Source organism: Alligator mississippiensis, chromosome 3 (assembly GCF_030867095.1).
Source record: "Alligator mississippiensis isolate rAllMis1 chromosome 3, rAllMis1, whole genome shotgun sequence".
NCBI lineage: Eukaryota > Metazoa > Chordata > Crocodylia > Alligatoridae > Alligator > Alligator mississippiensis.
This window is the reverse complement of record NC_081826.1, coordinates 63,024,795-63,044,241: the sequence shown is the minus strand read 5'-3', so window position 1 is coordinate 63,044,241 and position 19,447 is coordinate 63,024,795. Positions and strand designations below refer to the sequence as shown.

At 45.2% G+C, this 19,447-nt stretch overlaps 1 protein-coding gene across 3 annotated transcripts in view; it reads left to right on the top strand.

Annotated features, from left to right (window-relative positions):
* Window positions 1-19,447, top strand: part of PREX2 (phosphatidylinositol-3,4,5-trisphosphate dependent Rac exchange factor 2) — a 326,102-nt gene that overhangs the window by 102,432 nt on the left and 204,223 nt on the right. For all 3 annotated transcript variants that reach the window (XM_019498648.2, XM_006260933.4, XM_059724003.1), the window contains exons 5-7: window positions 539-640; window positions 2,059-2,220; window positions 11,223-11,356. In XM_019498648.2, coding sequence (XP_019354193.2) covers window positions 539-640; window positions 2,059-2,220; window positions 11,223-11,356 — 398 coding nt within the window. The remainder of the gene's footprint in view (window positions 1-538; window positions 641-2,058; window positions 2,221-11,222; window positions 11,357-19,447) is intronic.

Below are 19,447 nucleotides of genomic sequence, written 5' to 3'. Positions count from 1 at the left end.
GCTCATGTTTGGGAGGAAGTAATTATTTGTGTAGCATGAAAATGTCATTGCTGCATAAGTATAATAGAAGAATGTTTCTTCTCAAAGTATGGAGTTATAACCAAAGTGAGTAAGCCAGCTTTCGTGCTTCTTGGTTTCTTTAGCATGTCCTTTGGAAACAAAGCTCAACAGTTGCCCTGAATTATATTTTCATTGTATGCAAGTAAAATAATACATTCTCTTCTAGTAGTTTCAGTTTTTATGTTAAAGATAAATACATTATGTGTCTTGTCAAATGAACTTTTGTGACAATTTTGCAAATTTGTCTTGATCTTAGTATTGTGTATGTTAGCTTACTGTTCTGTGCATATGCTGTTATTTACCCTATAGACACTTTTCTTTGATGATAATTGCCCCTGTTTTAGAAAAGCAATTCTTCAAAGAAAACTGCAAAAATATAATGTAATGAACTTTCTGTAAGGACTCATGTAGAACTTACGGTTTGGGAAGATGTTATTTGTCAGGATTTTATAATCAAATCGATTCACTTGCGCTCTAGAACTGTATGCTGCTTGGAGGAAGAAAGAATACAGATGTTCCACTGGAAGGATATCTAGTAACACCAATACAGAGAATATGCAAGTATCCCCTTCTTTTAAAGGTACTTATATGTTTGTTACCCAGGCCTTCATCCTTTGCACATAAATTTGTGGCTAAGCATATTTCAGTACTGTTGTTAGAATTTTTCCCTAAAGTGATTTCTTCCATAGATGCTGGATTAAGGCATGCTCTTATTAAAGTTAATGGAAAGTCTTTGCCTGACTTCAGCGCTAACAAGAATGAGGAATTTTTTTGTCTGGAAAGGATTAGCTCCTTCCTCTCCAGTTTCCCCTGTTGTATTAATATATTCATTTTTATCACTCCTGAGAGGAGGCCATTCATTTAAATGAGTTTAATGAGATTGTTCTGAGTTGGATTTGAGCACTTCTTAAATACTAAGTAGGAATGGAATTATGCACATGCAATGCCTTCATGGAAGTCATTATTAAAAACTATAAGACAAATGCACAAAAATGTAAAAGGTAGACAGAAGACACTTTGGGATAAGTATAAAATGATGTATACGTAGAAATGTATATTCATATGTGTGCGTTTATATTCACGTGTAGCTTTCTACAGTTTTACTTAACAGATAATAAAAAAGTTATTACTTGTTAGATATGCTTATAAAATATTTGAAATTTGCATCTTCTGAATTATTGAAGTTGGCATTTGGAAATAATGGATAATTTATCAGTAAGCTATGGTGCACTTAAAACAAATAGTTTATGCATAATAATTTTATGTTTGATATCTTTTCCTCAGTATTTTTAAAAAGTAACCAAGATATCCCTTGTTAAAAGGGAAGTAACATTTGTTAGGTGAAATTTGATTATTGAACCAGTATTTTTTTTTTTTGGTGAATTTAGTTTCTGAGGCATTTTTAACTCAGAGAGGGAAAATTCATTGCTAGAAAATTGAAAGGATACATCCTAAGACACAGTTAATTAAGTAATGTATTACCACGACTAGTCTCGAGTTACCCTAATCATTTCTGTAGCCAAATTGTCTTATTTTAAAATATTTTCTTCTGCTGCATGAAAGATCCATAGACAGAACAGAAGAAACAGATTACTGTTTTATACAAGGATTACACTGAAATCATTTCTATGCAAGGTAGCATTAAATGGCCAGGTGAAGAAAGTGAAATAATGGTGAAGATTCAGTGAAAACAACTTGCTTTATTTTCTTTCAATTACAAGAATTTTAAGTGTTTAATTTTGACAATTATAATAAACATTTTTAGATAAAGTAAAAAGTTTTTTGTTGTTGTAAATAGCATTTATTCCTATTGTTACCCGTTTGTTTCGCTGACTTTTTTTGCCTTACGAATATGCAGTGCTTGAGGCTGTAATACTTTTCCACCTAATAAAAGAGGAGTCTGATGTCTACTATTTAGTTTTAGTATCCCAGTCAATTTGAACCGCCTGTTATGTACATTTAGAGATCAAAGACTGATTTATTTTTATGTCTAAACAGGAGTTACTGAAGCGGACTCCAAGGAAACACAGTGATTATGCAGCATTAATGGAAGCCCTCCAAGCCATGAAAGCTGTCTGTTCCAACATAAATGAAGCCAAGAGACAAATGGAAAAATTAGAGGTTTTGGAAGAATGGCAGTCTCACATTGAAGGATGGGAGGTAGTGTCACAGTATTTGTCCTTTTGTAAGAAGGAGAGGCAGTGAAACAGATAAGTAATTTTAAGCATATGCATTGATTGCACTGCTTTGTAATGTAACATATTACATTACAAATCTGAAAATTTCCCATTTCACTCAAGAAACCACAATTCATATTTGGTATTTATTCTATCAGTAATAGTAACAGTGTTGTCTTATACAGTGAGGGGCTGACTTTTTGGCAGATTTGTCACAGATAAGCCCAGCACTGTCTTTGAGTGCCACTCCAATACAGTTCCTCTGCTCAATCTGCTGTTCTGCTTTCTGCTCCCTGCCCTATCTGCCATTGAACTGCCTGTCTCCACTCTAGTCTTCCATGTGTCCATCCCACTTGTGGCATCCGTGCTGCACATTGGCCACCCCGGTCTAATAGTGATGCATACACTCGCCACTTCTCACTCACCAGTGATGCATGCACTTACAAATGGACTAATCAACTTTCAGGAAAGAGGAAAATTATCTAGTCTTGGCTTTAGGACACTCACATTCTTACACACACTCCTTGTAGTCTTTGTCTTAGCTCCATGTATTAATAACCACTGCAATGAGATTTAGCTTTTATGTACTTGTGTAATAGCTTCGTTTTCTATTTGTGGAATAGGGGGAGGGAGAGGTTTTGGTTGCTCGTTAAGAATAATTAAAATCTAAAAATGGTCATTCAGTAGGCAATAGGCAGCTCTGCAGGGCTCTGGCAGTGTCAATTTCTTTCTCTGCTCCATGCAACTGCCCCCCAGCACCCCCTGCAGCCTGGCCTTTATCGCTATGGGCACAGGGCTGAGCTCCTGTTCTGGGGCAGTGCTGATTTTTACCCTTCCCCCTGCCATGCTGTGGGCTGGATCCAGTTGCTTTGGAGGCTGGATCTGGCCTGTGGGCCATAGGTTGAGCACCACTGGTCTATACTATTGTTTTACAGATAAATATTTCACACTCTTTCAAGCCTGTGTAGCAAATTAGAGACAACCTCTGTTTACCAATCATAGTACTCCCACTTAGTTTGCTGGAGTGACTACATGTGCCTTATTAATAACATAATTGATCATTTTAACAATTAGGTACCTTCCAAAGTGGATAAGGCAAGAACTCCGCCTTGGGGATTTTACAAATATAGCCCTTGTTGCTGAAATTCATAGCGTTGGTTAGATGGCCGTGCTGGTGTATAGTCCCATTGACATATTTGGGGCTCTCAGAGAACACAACAGTGAACTACAGGACCAGGACATAGAATACAACATATGTGTTTTAGGAAATCAGAAACAGTAAACATGGAGAAGGGAATCTATACAATGACTCAGCAAGTCTGGGAGATTACTGTCTACTCTGAACAAGCATATACACAGTTTATAACTAGCAGACTCATCAGCTTTTCTGGGTGAGTCTAGGAGTCTGGTTCTATTCCTTCTAGTCATTATTAGACTAAAGAAAAAAATCCTAAAGAAGTTTTAGGGATCCTTTTAATTCCAAAACCTTATGCTAAATGAAAAAGTTTCCAAACAAGTATTAAAAAAAACCAAAACACTTCTATATGCAATATTTTTATATTCAGTGGCAGTTGAATATAAGCATGTAATTAACAAAATGCAAGATTCACTTTTTGAGACCTGTTTACTCTTTATTTTTCCTTTACAATATACCACTTAAAAACAAAGGTCTTTAGGTTGAATATTTACTGTTACATTGGTTCAGTTCTGGAATAACTCTGCTGTTTTAAGGCTGTTTGTTTTCATCAGCCACATTATTACCAGTGTAGCAGACCAGATTTGACAGAATCTGATTGTTAAAGAATGCCCACCCAGTCTTGCTAAGTAGCTGATTTCCGTAGGCCCATCCTTTTTTGTACATACAATAAGTTTTTCCTTGAAATGGTATATAGGTCAGTGCTATTGTAAAAGCTGACATTATTTTTAGATAGTTATTAAAAAAAACTTGAATGCAATGTATGAGTGTGGTTTTAATTAAATAAACATCTGTTTTTCTGTTTTTCTAAAAATAGAGAGGGAAACTTATTGGAGATTTCCTACCAGAAGGAAATGCTTAGCACATTGCTTGGCCCCTGCTAGCAAAGAAAGAGGTTATTTTTAGACCCTGATGATCAAAGAATGACTTAAATTCCCATATACAAGTGTCATAAAACTAAGCTTGTGTTTGTTATAATAAAAATAGTGATTTATGGACAAATCAGAACATCTGCTTCCAGAAAATAGATTTTAAATATTATTAGTCTTTTATTCCTAAAATGTGAAAAATAATGGACCAGGTTTAGAACTTGTGTTGGTGGGTTTCTATAGTGGTAGATTGGCTCAAGAGTTGAAGAGGTTTGTCAGTAAAACTTGTGCAAAGGTTTACAAAAAGAGAAAAAACAAAATGGTTTGCATGCTCTAACCTGAAATTATCCCAACTAACTTGGGTTCTAACTCAGGGTAATGATAATGGGATGAAGAATTTTGCCACCCCCTCAGCTTTCCCCCTTTAATACTTTTTATATAAAGTAGCTGTTTAAATAAAGATTTCTGTATTTACTTAGATTCCAGTTGGTGCTTTCAGTTCCAAATCCTGATTCACATTTATCTTCTGCACATTAGTAAAAAGGACTAGGTAGAATCAGTAGAATCACATCCATGTATTCCAGGTCTGAAATTGGCCAATGATATCATAGGACCATAGGAAAGTAGAGCTGGAAGAGAGGTCATCTAATCTAAATCACCCCTGACTAAACTCTCCTAATCGAGTATCTGTCTAACCTGCTCTTGAAAATTTCCAGGGTTGGCAATTCCACAACTTCTGGGTAGCTTATTCCAGTGCTTCATCACTGTCATAGTCAGAAAGTTCTTCTTAATCTCCAAACTAAAATTTCTCTGCTGCAATTTGTGGCTATTGCTTGTAGTCCTATCCCCTACAGATGTGGATAAAAGTCTGTCTTCATCCTCTTCATAATATTCCTTCAGGTATTTTAAGACTGCTATCAACCCCTTGCTATAACCCCTTCAGTTTTCTCTTTTTCAGAGTAAACAGTCTTAATTCTTTCAGCCTTTCCTTGTAAGTCTTGTTTCCCAGGCTTCTAATCACTTTTGTTTCTCTCTTCTGGACTCTTTCCAATCTGTCCATATCTTTCTTAAAATGTGGAGCCCAGAACTTGACGCAGTACTCCAGGTGAGGCTTCAGCTGAATAGAGTGGCTGAATTACTTTGCTTGATTTGCAAGTAGGGTAACCATACATCTCAGTTTGGCCAGGACAGTCCCAGATTCCATAGCCTGGTCCTGGCTGGTTGGTCAAAAGTCCCAGGCCAGAGTCTGGTGGGGAGGTGGAGTGGCATGGTGTGCCAAGCAGGCAGCTGGGCAGGCACCACTGGTACTATGTGGGAGCAAAGATGTGCCACGTGTGGGTGGGGTGGTGCCTGCTCCATTCTGTTCACCTTGCTCCCACAAAACAGCAGTAGTGCCTGTCTGACTGCCTGCCAGGTGCACCATGCTGCTCCACCTCCCTACCAGAAACCAGCCCTGGACTTTTGACCAATGGTTGGGACCAGGTTATGGAATCCAGGAGTGCCCTGGACACACCCTACCTGCAAAGGGCTCTAGTTAATGCAACACAGTATGCTGCAGGCTCTTTTTTGAAACAAGAGCACATTTTTGGCCCATATTTATCTTATAATCCATAATTAACTTCCAGTTTCTGCTTTGCAGTCTCACAGCCTTGCCAGTCATTCCCTAATTTGTGTTGTGTATGCAGTTCTTCCATCCCAAGGGCAGAATTTTGCATTTGCCCTTATTGAATTTCATCTGGGTGATTGCAGATCATTTCTCCAGTTTATTCAGGTCATTCTGGATCCTAGCCCTTCCTTCAGAATGTCTGCAACTCCACCCAACTTAGTATTATCCACAGGTTTACTATAGGTGTGGACACATGTAACAATTGAACCATTTTCCAATGTCACTGATTAGGAACCATTTCACTGTTTTCATGGGACAGAGATGTCCCCACATGCAGCGCCCTAGCATTCCAGGTAGAAGGGTTACCTCCTAGGTGCTGAAGTGCTGTGGTGCAACACTGGTAGGTGGGAATGAACACCCAGTCCAGCATGCCTTGCAGTGGGTGAGTGGTGGGGATAAGTGCTTCCTTTGGGGGGTTTCAGGAGGTGGATGATTTGTGACATTTTTGCTTTCCCTTCTCCCCTAAACATGAGCTTAGCAAAGTTCAATATCCCTCGTTTGACTGAACTCTGCAGGTTGCTTGCCTGGAGGGGAAGTGCTTGGACACAGATTTTAGGGTTCCTGTGGGTTGCATAATGAGTGGCTGCAGTTGAATACAGAGCGAGGACACAGCTGGTGGTTTTAGTAAGCAGGCAGTTCAAGGGATCTCTGATGTGCCAACAAAAGAGTGGAGGGACAGGTGGGCAGTAGAGTTTTGGCCATATATCAGGGTGGCCAGTTATAGCAGTGGGAGGGTCAGGCTGAGGAGTGACGCAGTGTGGAGGGCTGACCAAACCCAGCACCTCAGAACTCTCAGCACCTATGTGTAACACTGACCTGGTTCATAGTGAATTAGTTCAAAAGATTACTTTATTTTTCAGCTACAAACAAATATTGCATATTTGTCTTGGGAGAAACCATTTTCTTCTGGGACAAAGTGCAGTCATTCAGATACCCATGTCCATTATCCTGTGAACCTTTTTTGGGTTTGTTCTTGAACATCACCGAGTGCATATGAATGCTTGTCCTAGGATTGCATCATTGAATCAGTGGCAGCAAAATAGCAGTACATTCAGCCTCTCCCTTAACCCGAGTTGAAAGGGTGATGTGTGTACCCAGCAACCCTGAGGCTTTTCTGTTCTGGGACAAACACAGGCACAATTTGGCCCAGAACAAATGTCCAGGGTCATTCCTTACCTTCCAGGAACAACTTTGAACCTTCCAGACTGTTTTAATTTGGTTTAACAGGCTTTTACATCTGTCTGCTGCAAATTTTAACTTAATTTAAACTACAGTAACAGCATTACCTAATGTCTGACTGCTCCATGGAAGTAATACAGTCAGGAGACATGGTGCAGTTTGTCAGTACCAGCCCCGCCCCCCCCAGCATACCACAATGACCCAGTCTTCAACAGCTTCATTGCTTAGAGTGTGTTTTTATTTAGATCATAGTAGGCATTACCATGTGACTGCTCAGAAAACTTCCTAACTCATGGTGGTGTTACTATGTTCTAAACCAACCATGTCCTAAATGTGTAATGTGTGACAAAGCCCTGAGAGAGAGGAAATACCCCCTGTCATGTAGTCTTAACAATCAGAATGTTACTGCCTACCCAGGACAGAGATTTAAAATTATAGCCATGGTTAGTTAGATATGGAAACACTATTTGGAAAAATGTAATCTGGCATGGGGAGTGTTTAATAGGGCTGACATTTTGAATGGAGCCTAAAGGAGTTAGATACCCTGTTCCCGCTGATTTTCAATAATTAACTGCTTATCTTCATTAGACTCCTTTTAAATGTCTCCTTTTAAATATCTCTATTCATTCCATCCAGGAAGAGCACATACCAACTGCAGAAACTTCCTCAGCCTGACAAAGGGTTTTTAAACCTGAAAGCTTGCTTTAAAATGTTTCCAACTATTTAAGTTGGTCTAATAAAAGATATCAGATTCACCCAGTGAACTTGTCTGCCTAAGTCCTTAGACTAACACGGTCTACAACCAACACCCTTTAAAAAATCTCACCTTTTGTAAACCATCATTAAAATATTGGGTTAGCACTACTCTCTGAGGGTAAAAACAGACGTTGAGTTTCTCCCAGGACAAGGCCTTTAATCTTGGGCTCCTACAGATATACAAGCCCACTGTCCAACTTGAAGTACCTATGAAGTATCTGAGATGACTCTGTTTACTGGGGTAATCATGGATAATCAAGTTAATTGTCAGGCATTCTGGGGACAAGCTGCCGGTGTAAAGGGTTGTGCTGCTCCCAGGTTTCGACTCCAGTCAATTAGAACTGATTCAAATATGATGTCTCTTTTTACTCTAAGTAGGACATGAGTGCAACTACAATTTCTCCCTGAATTCTGAAAAGTGCCTGATGCCCTTCATTTGCCCCTCCTCCCATTCCAGTGCCTCTTTGGGATGACTTAAACCCCTAAAGGACAGGAAGAAGCAGCAGTAGGACTCATCCTAGTGCAGATATTCTTGTTGTCCCAAATGTCTGCACAGGGTTCACAAGCTTCTTCCACCTTTCTCCCTCATCCCTTCTTCCTCAAAATTCTTGTGAGTTTTAGGGGAAACCCTAAATCAGAAGAATTCTGAAAGATTATGAGATACCGGTTGCATTGTCATAGTGTTCTGTACCGGATTTGATTTCTGATCATATCATCTCACTCTCCAGGGCTACAAAAGCAATAACAAAAATCACTTACCTGCAACCATACTACCATGGGTCATGATCTTGTCAGATGTCATAGGTTAACATTGTTTTCTATTTGGATGGGAAATCTTGAAGGGCAGAGGAGGTCATTGAACATTTTTTATACAGAAAGCACTGTACTTTACTGTATTTTAAAAAAGGAAGTGAAATAACATCCTATGTTCATTCATCCTGAATGAGAACTACATTTAATCAAATATTAAAACTGAAGGTGCTTTATTACAAAACTCTGGAATGAAAGCATTTATTTTTACCACAGATAATTTCAGTGACAATGGGCAAAAGTATCTGTTCAGATGAACGTTTTCCAGGGAACATTACAACTTTTTATAGAAAAATTAAAAGCTGCCAAGACTAAATCATTTTAAAGCTGAAAAAAATGGCTTTCAGACAACAAGAAATTATTAGATTAAAGTAGTTTTTTTTTTTTTTTTTCTGGGGACTGGGAGAAGCCATCTTGTTGAAAATCCAATGTTTTATTGAAAAATATTCCAGTGGTAATTTTTCAACTATCCTTGAGTGGTACATGTTAATAAACAAAATACAGTATAGTATAATGGAAAAAAACTGCACATTGCATGTAGCTAAGATGAGGTGCACACTGATATCAACCTGTTGACTTGAATATCTTCCTCCTGTCTTTACACATGCATACTTTTATTGTTGCACATGCTTTTAAACCAAGTTTCAGTATTACTCTTGCAATGAGTCTAAATATAGTATACAGGCGACCCTTGCCATTCACGGGGGATACGTTCTCATATCCCCCATGAATGGCGACATCCGTGAATAAGGTACTGTGTTCATGAACGCCATCTGCGTTCATGAACTCAGTGCTGCCGGCTGCTGGGGGGAGGCATGGCTGCTCTGGTGATGGCGGGAGCATGGTGGCGGCAAGAGCAGAGCTCCCGGGGAGCTCCTTTAAGTGTATTCAAGAAGCAGGTTTGGCATTTGTGAATTTTTGAAACTGTGAATGCCAAACCCGTGAATAGTGAGGGTTTCCTGTACTGACTTGTTATAAAGAAAGGTGTAATGAGTGTGATTTAAACCTTTTGTGCATTTGCGTAGTGTTTTATATTGTATTTCAACACAGTTTATTGATTTGTATAGACTCTATAGTAATAGATATTTTTTCAGGGGCTGGTTTAAAATTGTTCTGATAATTTTAACCTGACCCAAACTTTAATGGTGACTTACTCAGCTGTAGGTTAGTTAAAAATAGTCATGGGAAAGAGGAATTCTGTTTTGTGCTCCTGGTTATGGATATGGTGATTATTCTGAAAATTGTAGCTTCTTAAAGCTGCACTGAGTTTTCAGGAGACAACAAAGTTGGTCCTTTGGGCAATTTTCCTGCCAAATATCAAGTTCCTTCTCGGAGGTTGTTTGGCATTTTAGTCTGAAATCAGGCAGAAGGTAGGGCATCTGGTAAACTAGGTTGTTGTCTATGACAGCTCATACCTCTCTGAATCAATAATTGTCTAACAGCCACCCTATCCTGCTCTCTACCTTTACCTTGCTTCTCTCAAGTTCCAAAGCTCTGCACAGAGATGGATTAGAGCATTTTGTACTTTGACAAAATTCCTTCCTGTTCTCTATCCTTGGTTGTGGAAATGGCTTACCTGTTCCCACTGAAACTCAGTCAGTTTGAGGAACAAGCAAATGGAAATTAGGTTGAGAAAATTATGAGTAACACAGGGTGTGTCGACACATGATGCTACAATGCCATAGCAACACACTACAGTGATGTAGCATCGGTGGTCCCAAACCGTGATGCTACAGCTATGTCACCATAGCAATGTGCTCTCTCATTATAGCACTTTGCTATGGCAACATAGCAACTAAAAATAACAGTATGCGGCACGCATAGCACAGTATGGGCTGTTACTGCAGCATCATTTAGTACTTCCAAAAAGAAGTACTTTAAAAAAGAAGTACTAAATGATGGCACAATAACAAAGGGACATGTGTAGACACACCTACAGAAGAGAATTTTAACGAATGTGTTAGGCAAGGTGTTGCTAATAGCTTTCTTTTTTTTATTGTTTTTGTTTTGAATTTGTATTTAATTTTGTTTTCTATGGAAATGTAACTATTTATAAAACATTAGAACAGTTCAGTGATTAACTGATTTCAGAGGGATAGAATTATATAGTCTTCTGAGACATAAACTTGCCAGTTATGGCAGGTCACAATTATTGTTTCTTTAACCAGCCAAACTTGTCAGAAGAAATCTCAGTGCGACTTGGAACTTTTTTGACTGAAGTGTCATGTATAGAGATTAATATAATTTGGAAGATTTGGGGAGAAAATCCAGTAATCCATAAGAAAGGAACTAAAACTATAAAATGCTTGAAATACTAGGTTAAAGCAAAACTTCTGTTCAGCTTGTTTAATTAAATATTAGAAGTCATTGCTCAAAATAAAAATCAAACAATTGCAGTTTTTTTTCTTTACAGAATTTTTTAAAAATTAGTTTGTAGATTAGTTGGACCTCCTCTTAATTTGCAGAAATCTATAAGACCTAATCAAATATCTTCTCTCTATTTGATATAGGGATCCAACATCATAGATTCTTGCACGGAAATGCTAATGTATGGAGTTTTGCTGAAAATTTCTGCAGGAAATATCCAGGAGCGGGTCTTTTTTCTTTTTGATAATCTTTTGGTCTACTGCAAAAGAAAACACAGGTAAATGGATTGCATTTTACTGTGGAAATTGTTTACATTTTGTTCATATGAAGACACACTTCATTAGTGAGGTGTGTGTGTGTGTATGTGTGCACAGACACAAATGCATTTTTTAAGTGTGTGGTTCCCATGGCAGGTTTGAGGCCTAATGACTACATTTTCAAAAGTGCTCAAGTAGATTAGGATTCTAAATCCCAATTTCAATTTCAAAAGTAATTTACATATTGAAGCTCCCAGACTCCAGTGGAAGTCAGTACGTAAGAGACATCTATCAAAAACTTCCAAGCGTATCCAAAGCCAATTGGTCCTTCTGAATTAATAGATTGCAACTGATCCAGGGAGGGTGACAAATGCGGGGCAGTAAAGACACTACAGGTTGGCCTGAAGGTCTGGGCCTCAAGGACAAAGCCTGGGCTCATGGCTTGCAAGGCCTGCCCATGCAGTCTAGTTTGTGGTCTTTTTAACAAGTATACATTGCAACAAAGTAAATAAACAAGGTGGGGGGGCAGTGAAACAGGCAAGTGGGGCCCATGAGGCCAGGCATGAGCAATGAGACTTGGGTCTACAGCCCACAGGGCCTGCCCTCACACTCTAGACAAAAAATGAACAAAGAAACATATACATATACATATATACAGTTCCATAGCGGGGACGCTCGGGGGGGCCTCAGGACACATCAAGGGGTCACTGGTCTTCTTGGTGGTGGGCGCCTTGTACAGTGTGCGCCATGCTGGGGCCCCCGGCAATGCCAGGCGCTGCTGCCACATGGTGTTGGGGTGGCCGGCCAGCACCTGGGCATGCCGGGTGTGTGCCATCCATGCGTAGAGGCCCCTCCAGGGCAGTGTGCCAAAGGGGCAGCCTGTGTTGCTGCTGGAGGGGCATGGGGAGCCTCAGTAGCACGTCAGGCCAGTCGGTGAGCTCACAGGCCGCTGCCAGGATGACTGGCAGTGGCGTGAAGGCGTCACCCATGGTGTCTGTGGTGGGGAAGGCCTGGTACACCTAGAGGTAGCCTTTCAGGGCAGCCACCACCTCCGTTAGGAGGGTGGCCCTAATGGCCTGCAGAAGCCGGGCCATGGTTTGGATGGAGCACAAGGCCAGCTGAGTTGGATCTAGGATGTTCCTCAGGTGGGTGGTGTGCACCTCGATGAGGGCAGCCATGAGGCTGATGAAGGCCAGACTTGGCAACACACGCTTCAGGGCCGGGTTGTAGATCAGGGGCTCCTGAAGCAGCTGTGGGAACTGCAGGTGTCTGGCCTGGGGACAAAGGTGGAGGGCAGCCTGCCAGGCACACACCATGCTGTGGTAGAACGGGAGGAGGACCGCCCCATTCAGGAAGGTAAGGTTCAGCATGAATAGCTCCTGGTCAAAGCCGAGGCCCTTCACCCAGTGCAGGAACCGGCATGCCATCTGCCACCATGGGAGGTGGCCTTCAGCATACAAGAGCCACTGGAGGGCTTGCAGGCGGTAGGAGGCCACCCTGCCAGCCAGCTTGATCAGGCCCTGGCCCCCCTTGGTAGTGGACAGGTAGAGGGCGGCTCACAAGAGCCAGTGGCAATCCATCCCAAAAGAAGTCCACCAGGAGCCGCTGCAGCCTCTCGAGCAGCTCCAGTGGGGGGTCCAGCACAGTGCACCAGTGCCACAGGGTTGCAGCCACCAGGTTGTTGGCGATGAGGACCCGGCTGTAGTAGGAAAGGGCAGACAGGAACCAGCACTTCAGGTGGGCCTCCACCCCCTCCACCAGTTGTGGGCTGCAAAGGCCAGCAGCCCCAGGAACACCCCCAGGGCCTTGAGGCCTTCCTGGCACCAGGCGAGGTCCCCCAGCAAGGCCAGGGGTGTGTGTGCTGGCCCATGCCTTGAGCAGGAGGGTGTTGCTCTTGCCCCAGTTGATGCCGGCTGATAAGACGAGCTCGTAGGTGTGCTGGCAGTCAAACAGGGCCTGCATGTCCTCCTGGCTGCCCAGGAAGACTGTCACATTGTCCATGTATGCTGTCAACCAGATCAGGGGGCTGGTGGTCTGGCCTGGTGGCGGTGGGAGGGCTAAGCCATCTGGTGGTGTCACAAATTGTGCAGCAGCAGTTTGATGGCCAGGGTGTGCAGCATGCCCAACAGGGGGTAGCCCTGGTGGATGCCCTGACACACCGGGAATGGGGTGCACAGCATACTGTTCACCTTCAGCAGGCTGGAGGCATTGTGATACAGCACCTGGACCACTGTGATGAAAAGGGGCCCAAAGCCAAAAGCCTTGAGGGTGCTGAGCAGGTACTGGTGGTTGACCTGGTTGAAGGTCTTCTCCTGGTCCAGGGAGACCAGGCCAATGTCCAGACCAAAGAGCTCTGCAGCCGTGAGCAGGTCATGCAGCAGGAACAGGTTGTCCTGGATGGTCCTTCCTGGCACACAGTAGCTCTGCTCAGGCCCAATGACAGAGGCCATGACAGTGCAAAGCCGGTTCACCAGCACTTTCACCAAGACCTTATAGTCATCGCACAGAAGGGAGACTGGCTACCAGTTCTTAAGGCAGCTGAGGTCCCCCTTCTTGGGCAGCAAGGTGAGCACTGCCCGGCAGCAGCTGGTCGGCAGGGTCCCATCAGTGAGGTTCTCACAGAAGACACAAAGGAGGATGGGACCAAGGAGGGGCCAGAAGGCTTTGTAAAACTCCACGGGCAGTCCTTCAAGGCCTGGGGCCCTGCCCGAGGTGAGCCCCCCACAGTAGCCTCGAGCTCTGCCAGAGAGAGCTTGTGCTCCAGGGCCTCAGCCTGCAAAGCGCAGAGGCATGGTAGGTCCTCATGCAGCCACTGAGAGGCCTCTGGCCGGGTAGGATCAGCCGCAAACAAGTCCTGGTAGAAGGCAACGGCATGCCCCCACACCTCACCTGGGTTCATGAGCAGCCGTCCCCCCGGCATCTTGAGATAGTTCAAGGTCTTCGCCGTAGCCTGTCACCTCTCCAGGTCGAAGAAGAAGCAGGTCAGGGCATCAGCCTCTGCCAGCTCCTGGCAATGGGCACGCACCCTTGCACCACAGGCCATGCCCTCTGCCAGGTCCTGCAGGCATTCCTGCGAGACCAGAGGCTCTCGAGGAGTGCTGTGTTGTTGCCAGTGCAGAGCAGGGCTGCCTTGCGTTCTGCCACATCCTCCTCCGGCTCCTAGGTACAGTGGCAGATTTCGCTTGCCGCCAGCTGGGAATACTGCTGGCAGAACGCCTGGACCTGGATCATCCCCATGTACCACCACAGCCGCCAGGAGGATTAGTCTGTGCAGCCTCCCAGCTTCTGCAGAGGTGAGCGAAGCAGTCCCAGAAGAGGGCGTCCTGCAGCAGGCTGATGTTGAGGCACTAGTAAGGAGCCCACTTGCGCACCCTCCCGGGCAGGCTGAGTTTGCAGCAGACCAGGGCATGGTCTGAGAGGCCTGATGGAATAATGTGGCTGCTGTGCAGTAGTGGCACATGGTGCTGGGTGATGTAGAGGTGGTCTAGGTTGGCCATGGTGATCCCACTGGTGCTCATCTTTGCCCAGGTGTATTGGCACACGTTGGCGTGGAGGACCCACCAGGCATTGACGAGGTCCACTGCCTCCAGCATGGCCCACAGCTTTCAGGCTGAAGGCAGGTGCAGTTCTGGCCCTGTCTGGTCTAGCCATGTGTCAATGGTACAGTTGAAGTCCTCGCCCATGAGGAGCAGATCATTGCTCTCACTGGCATCATGCAGGAGGTCACCCAGAGTCTCTAAGGCTACCCTCTTCCTCCCCTCGGTGGGCGCATAGAGATTTATGAAGAGCAGTCTCTGGTGTGCCAGGGTGAAGTGGACGGTCAGCAGGCAGCCAGGGATGACTTCTCGTGCCACCTCCGAGTCGTACTGCAGCTGCGGTGACAGGAGGGTCACCACCCTGGCACTGAGGTTGGTACCGTGGCTTAGAAACAGGTGGCCTGTGCAGGCAGCGTGTCAGTCAGCTTGATCATACACGTCACTGTGCATATCCCGGAGGAAGGCGATTGCCAGCTGCTTCTGCCACAGACCCTCCAGGACAGCTGTCTGCTTCACTGGGTCCCTGCAGCCATTGGTATTTAGTGAAGCAATTGTGGTAGCAGCCATAAGCAGGAGAATAGAAAGAAAGGATAGGAAGGGTATAGGTGGGAGAGCAGGTGATAGAGTAGAGCAAGGCCACAGAGACAGAGGAAGGCCTATCATGCCCTATTCTACTCTGTGGACTCACCCTGGTGCCACACCTCCCTCACCTGGGTCACCAGCTTCTCAAGACAGAAGGCATGTTGACGCATGCCTGGATCCCCGTGCGTGAGCCTCGCCACATCACTGGTGGCACAGGGAAACTGCACAGGGTCTGGGCACCACTGACGGATACTCTCCACTACATTCCTCTGGTCCTTGGTCTGCTCTAAGAGGTCAAGGAGGCCTCCATAGCTAGGTGCCACCCAGGGGGCGGTTCTCCAGCAGGAACTGGATGTTCCCGACTGAGAACTGGCAGGGCCTCACCCTGGGTGGGGCCCTGCCAGTGAAGCCGGTGAACGTGCCCTTAATGGCCAGGTTCTCTAGCAGGCCCCACTCAGCATCTGGGTTGAGGACCATCTCCGGGAGATCAATCCCCATCTGCTTTGGGGGCAAGTGTTGTTCCACTCCCAGGGGCACTTGTGGTGCTCGGAGGGCAGGCACTCCATCTCTTCAGTGGCGGCCTCAGTGATCAGGGGAGTGGGTTGGGGGGTGGTGGGCCCCTCTGCCATCCCCTGTGCCTGACGCTGGAGAGGCAGGCACTCCATCTCCCCCCCACCGCTCATGAATCCCATGGGCTGGGATGGGGCGAAGGGTTGCCAGACTCCTCCAGCGCCCCCCGCGCTGCTGGGACATCCTCAGTCATGGACTGAGGTGGCAGACTCATCAGGGGAATAGGCAGGGTGGGGTCAGTCTCACTGACTACATTCTCCCTGGCACTGTCAGAGGTGGGCCCTAAGGGAGCTCCTTGGGAAACTCCACTCTGCCTCTTGTTCTTGGCTTTCTTTGGAGTGGGGATAGGTGGTGCTTCCCCTGAAGGGGGCAGACCGGGCTTCTTGGGGCTCACCACCTCTGGGCCCACCATCTCATGAGGTCAGGGTGGAGGGAGGCAGAGAGGGGGTCTTGGTTGTTCTACCTGATGGGGCCCCAGTGCCCGAGGCACTAGTTGCCCCAGATGGCACTGGGATGGGGGGTGGGGCTGGAAGGACGTCCCAGTCCCTCCACCAGATGAGGCCCCTGCACTGGGGGGGGGGGGGGGAGCAGCCCCACCAGGCAGGTGGAGTGGGGAGGAAGTCTGAGAGGAGGCCACAGTCACCGCATCCAGTGGGGTGTCAGTGCCTGAGGCACCAGCTGCCCCAGAGGGGTCTGGGGCAGGAGGGGACTGGGAGGAGTCCCCAGCCCCTCCACTAGGTGGGACTTCAGCCCCAACAGGGGTGGGAGGAGCCCAGGAGGACATCCCAACCCCCCTCAGGTGGCATGCTCATGCCAGAGGCTCTGATCCCCCCAGATGGAGCAGGAGCAGAGGGGGGCTGGGAGGAGTCCCCAGCCCCACCCTTTGATGAGTCTACCATGCTGGAGGTGGATGCGCCATCTCTCTGCGCGGGTGCAGCAGCTGTCTCGCTCTGGGTGAGGTGGACCACGTACCACCTCTCATCCACCACAAAGGTCACAGAGACAGGTAGGGTCTGCCCCCCCCCCCGAGGAGCATGAATGCCTGCCTCCAGAAGGACAGGATGTGCCTGAGCCTGGGGTCCCTGCTCCCCATGGTCAGCCTGTGCCAGGGGCTAGTGAGGATGCCATAGCACTTGAGCGCTTTGGTGAGGTTCCAGTCTGGCAGGTGCAGGGGGATGTTGGAGGCCACCACCTGCTCTGCCAGGGTCTCTAGGGGCATGGCTGAGTAGCGGACGCCTGAGACCACCAGCCCTGCCACCACCCTCCCTCACCAGGCCTGGGGAGCTCAGGTAGATGATGGGCACTGAGTTCACCTGGGTGGCATACCAGATGTTCTGGCATTCCACCAGATCTGCCAGAGCACTGGTGAAGGCCTCCATCCTGACATGGAGAGGGGCTTGCATCCGCAGGCCATGGCTGAGGGGCAGGTCTGCAGAGACATCCCTGTGCCATGTGCCCTGGCTGCTGGCAGACATCCTGGGCAGGAGAGGGTTAACTCTCCCACAGGGGCTGCTGCAGGGGAAAAAAAAGCCTTGGACTGAAGCTGGGGACTGGGAGGGAGCTAAACAGCCCCAATATCGGCCCCAGGGGGGACAAGACAGCCCTGCAGGGGCTGAAGGCAAGCTCTAAGGCAGGTGGAGGTGGCAGAGATGAGAGTAAGGGGCTCTGGAGGAGGGAGACAGGGATAGCAAAGGGATAGCACAGGCTTCCGCCTGTAGGGGAGGGGCAGAGGCAAGTGAGGATGCCAGATCCCAGGGGAAAAACCTCAGAAAGTAAGGAAAAGGGGCAGAGAGGGGGTCCCCAAACACAGTCTGGGGAGAGGCAAGGTTTGCGGGTTGGGGGGGCGTGAAACAGGGGGGACATGGAGCAGGGAGGAGCACGCAGAAGGGACCTGAGCTGGAGGAGCTCAGAGGGGCTTCACCTGGCCCCTGCCATGTTGAAAGAAAGAAAGCAAGATTTCTATAACTTTTTATTTATGTTGGGATATATAAGGAATATTACTTTGGTTAACTGGTTAACTTAGTAACTTAGTTAACTGAGAGAATCAAGATATAATCTTGTCTCCATTCTATCACAGTCTGTTTATTCATATTACTTACTGATTGTGGAATAAATGCACTGTAAAGGTTTCTGCTGTCAGAAGGCCTAGCTAGTAAAACAGTAGAAGATGTTGATACACTCTATTTCATTAGAAAGACCTATATAGGTCACTGGAGGCAAAAAGGTGGTAGCCGTTTTTTTGGTAGGGATTTGTTTCATTTGGTAACCCATTGCTTTCCTCTGGAGAAAATGATGGTGGTGAAAAGTCTAATGCAAGGGCAATACAAATTTACACTTTCTTTCTCGAGTTGTAGTGGATTTCTCCCTTTGTTTTCATATTTCAGCATTCATTTGGATTGTTGTAGTTCAGAATTGGGGTTTTTTGCATTATAGTATAGAATTTTTGCATGAATTAAATTTTGCATGAATTTGAATATCTCTGAAATATAATACCGTTATGATTTTCAAGGATGCCATTCTACTCATCATTCTCAGTTTAGCAGAAACCGGAACAGGTTAGAAGTTCTTTCCATTTTTTTCTCAAATTAACTCACTTTTCAAGTTTTTCAGTGCAATTGTAAATAAATTATGACTTGCTGTAACAAGAACCCATTAATTCTCCATAAGTAAATTACTTATTTTCTTGGATATTTGGTAGTAAAAATATAGTGGTGAATGAAAATCTTGAATGTGGAATATATAGATGGTTTCTTTTAATTATGTTCAAAATATTTATTGCTGGTAGTGATTTTTCCTTTTTGAACAATTCAGCTTTGATGTCGCTTTAGATATTAAAATGACTGGACTTAAATAGATTAATAATATTTTTATTGGCAAGAATTGTAGATGGGGAGTTAATTTACTCATAAAAGTTATCAATAGGATTCGCTGTGAGAGCAAATCCTATTGATAACTTCTATAAATAACTGAATTCCCCATCTACAGTTCTAGTCAATAAAAATAGTATTAATTTATTTTAAGCAACTATGATATGGCCTTTTGTAGCTATTAAAATTGTTTTTATTCTATGGAATGTTCTCTGTTAGTACTGTTCTCTATTAGTCTCTTTAAAGCATGACAAGTGGAGATAAATTTCACTAGAGTAATGTATTACTCATAATGCAATTATGAGTGGGATGAAGATTTCCTGGGGCTTAATCTCCATCTGGATAGAAGTGAAAGCCTGAGTCCAGGTGACCGTTAAGGATAGGGACAGACATTCAAAGCTGGAGCCTGAATTGATTCAATCTTTGCAGTTTAGCCTAACCTACCTCGATTGAACCAATTTGCAAGTGAACAGACGTTCCCTTTTGACTCAGGAAATGCAGGCACATGCCTGCAGTGACTTAGGCCAGATGCTGGGGGGAGCTAGAGCATGCCCCT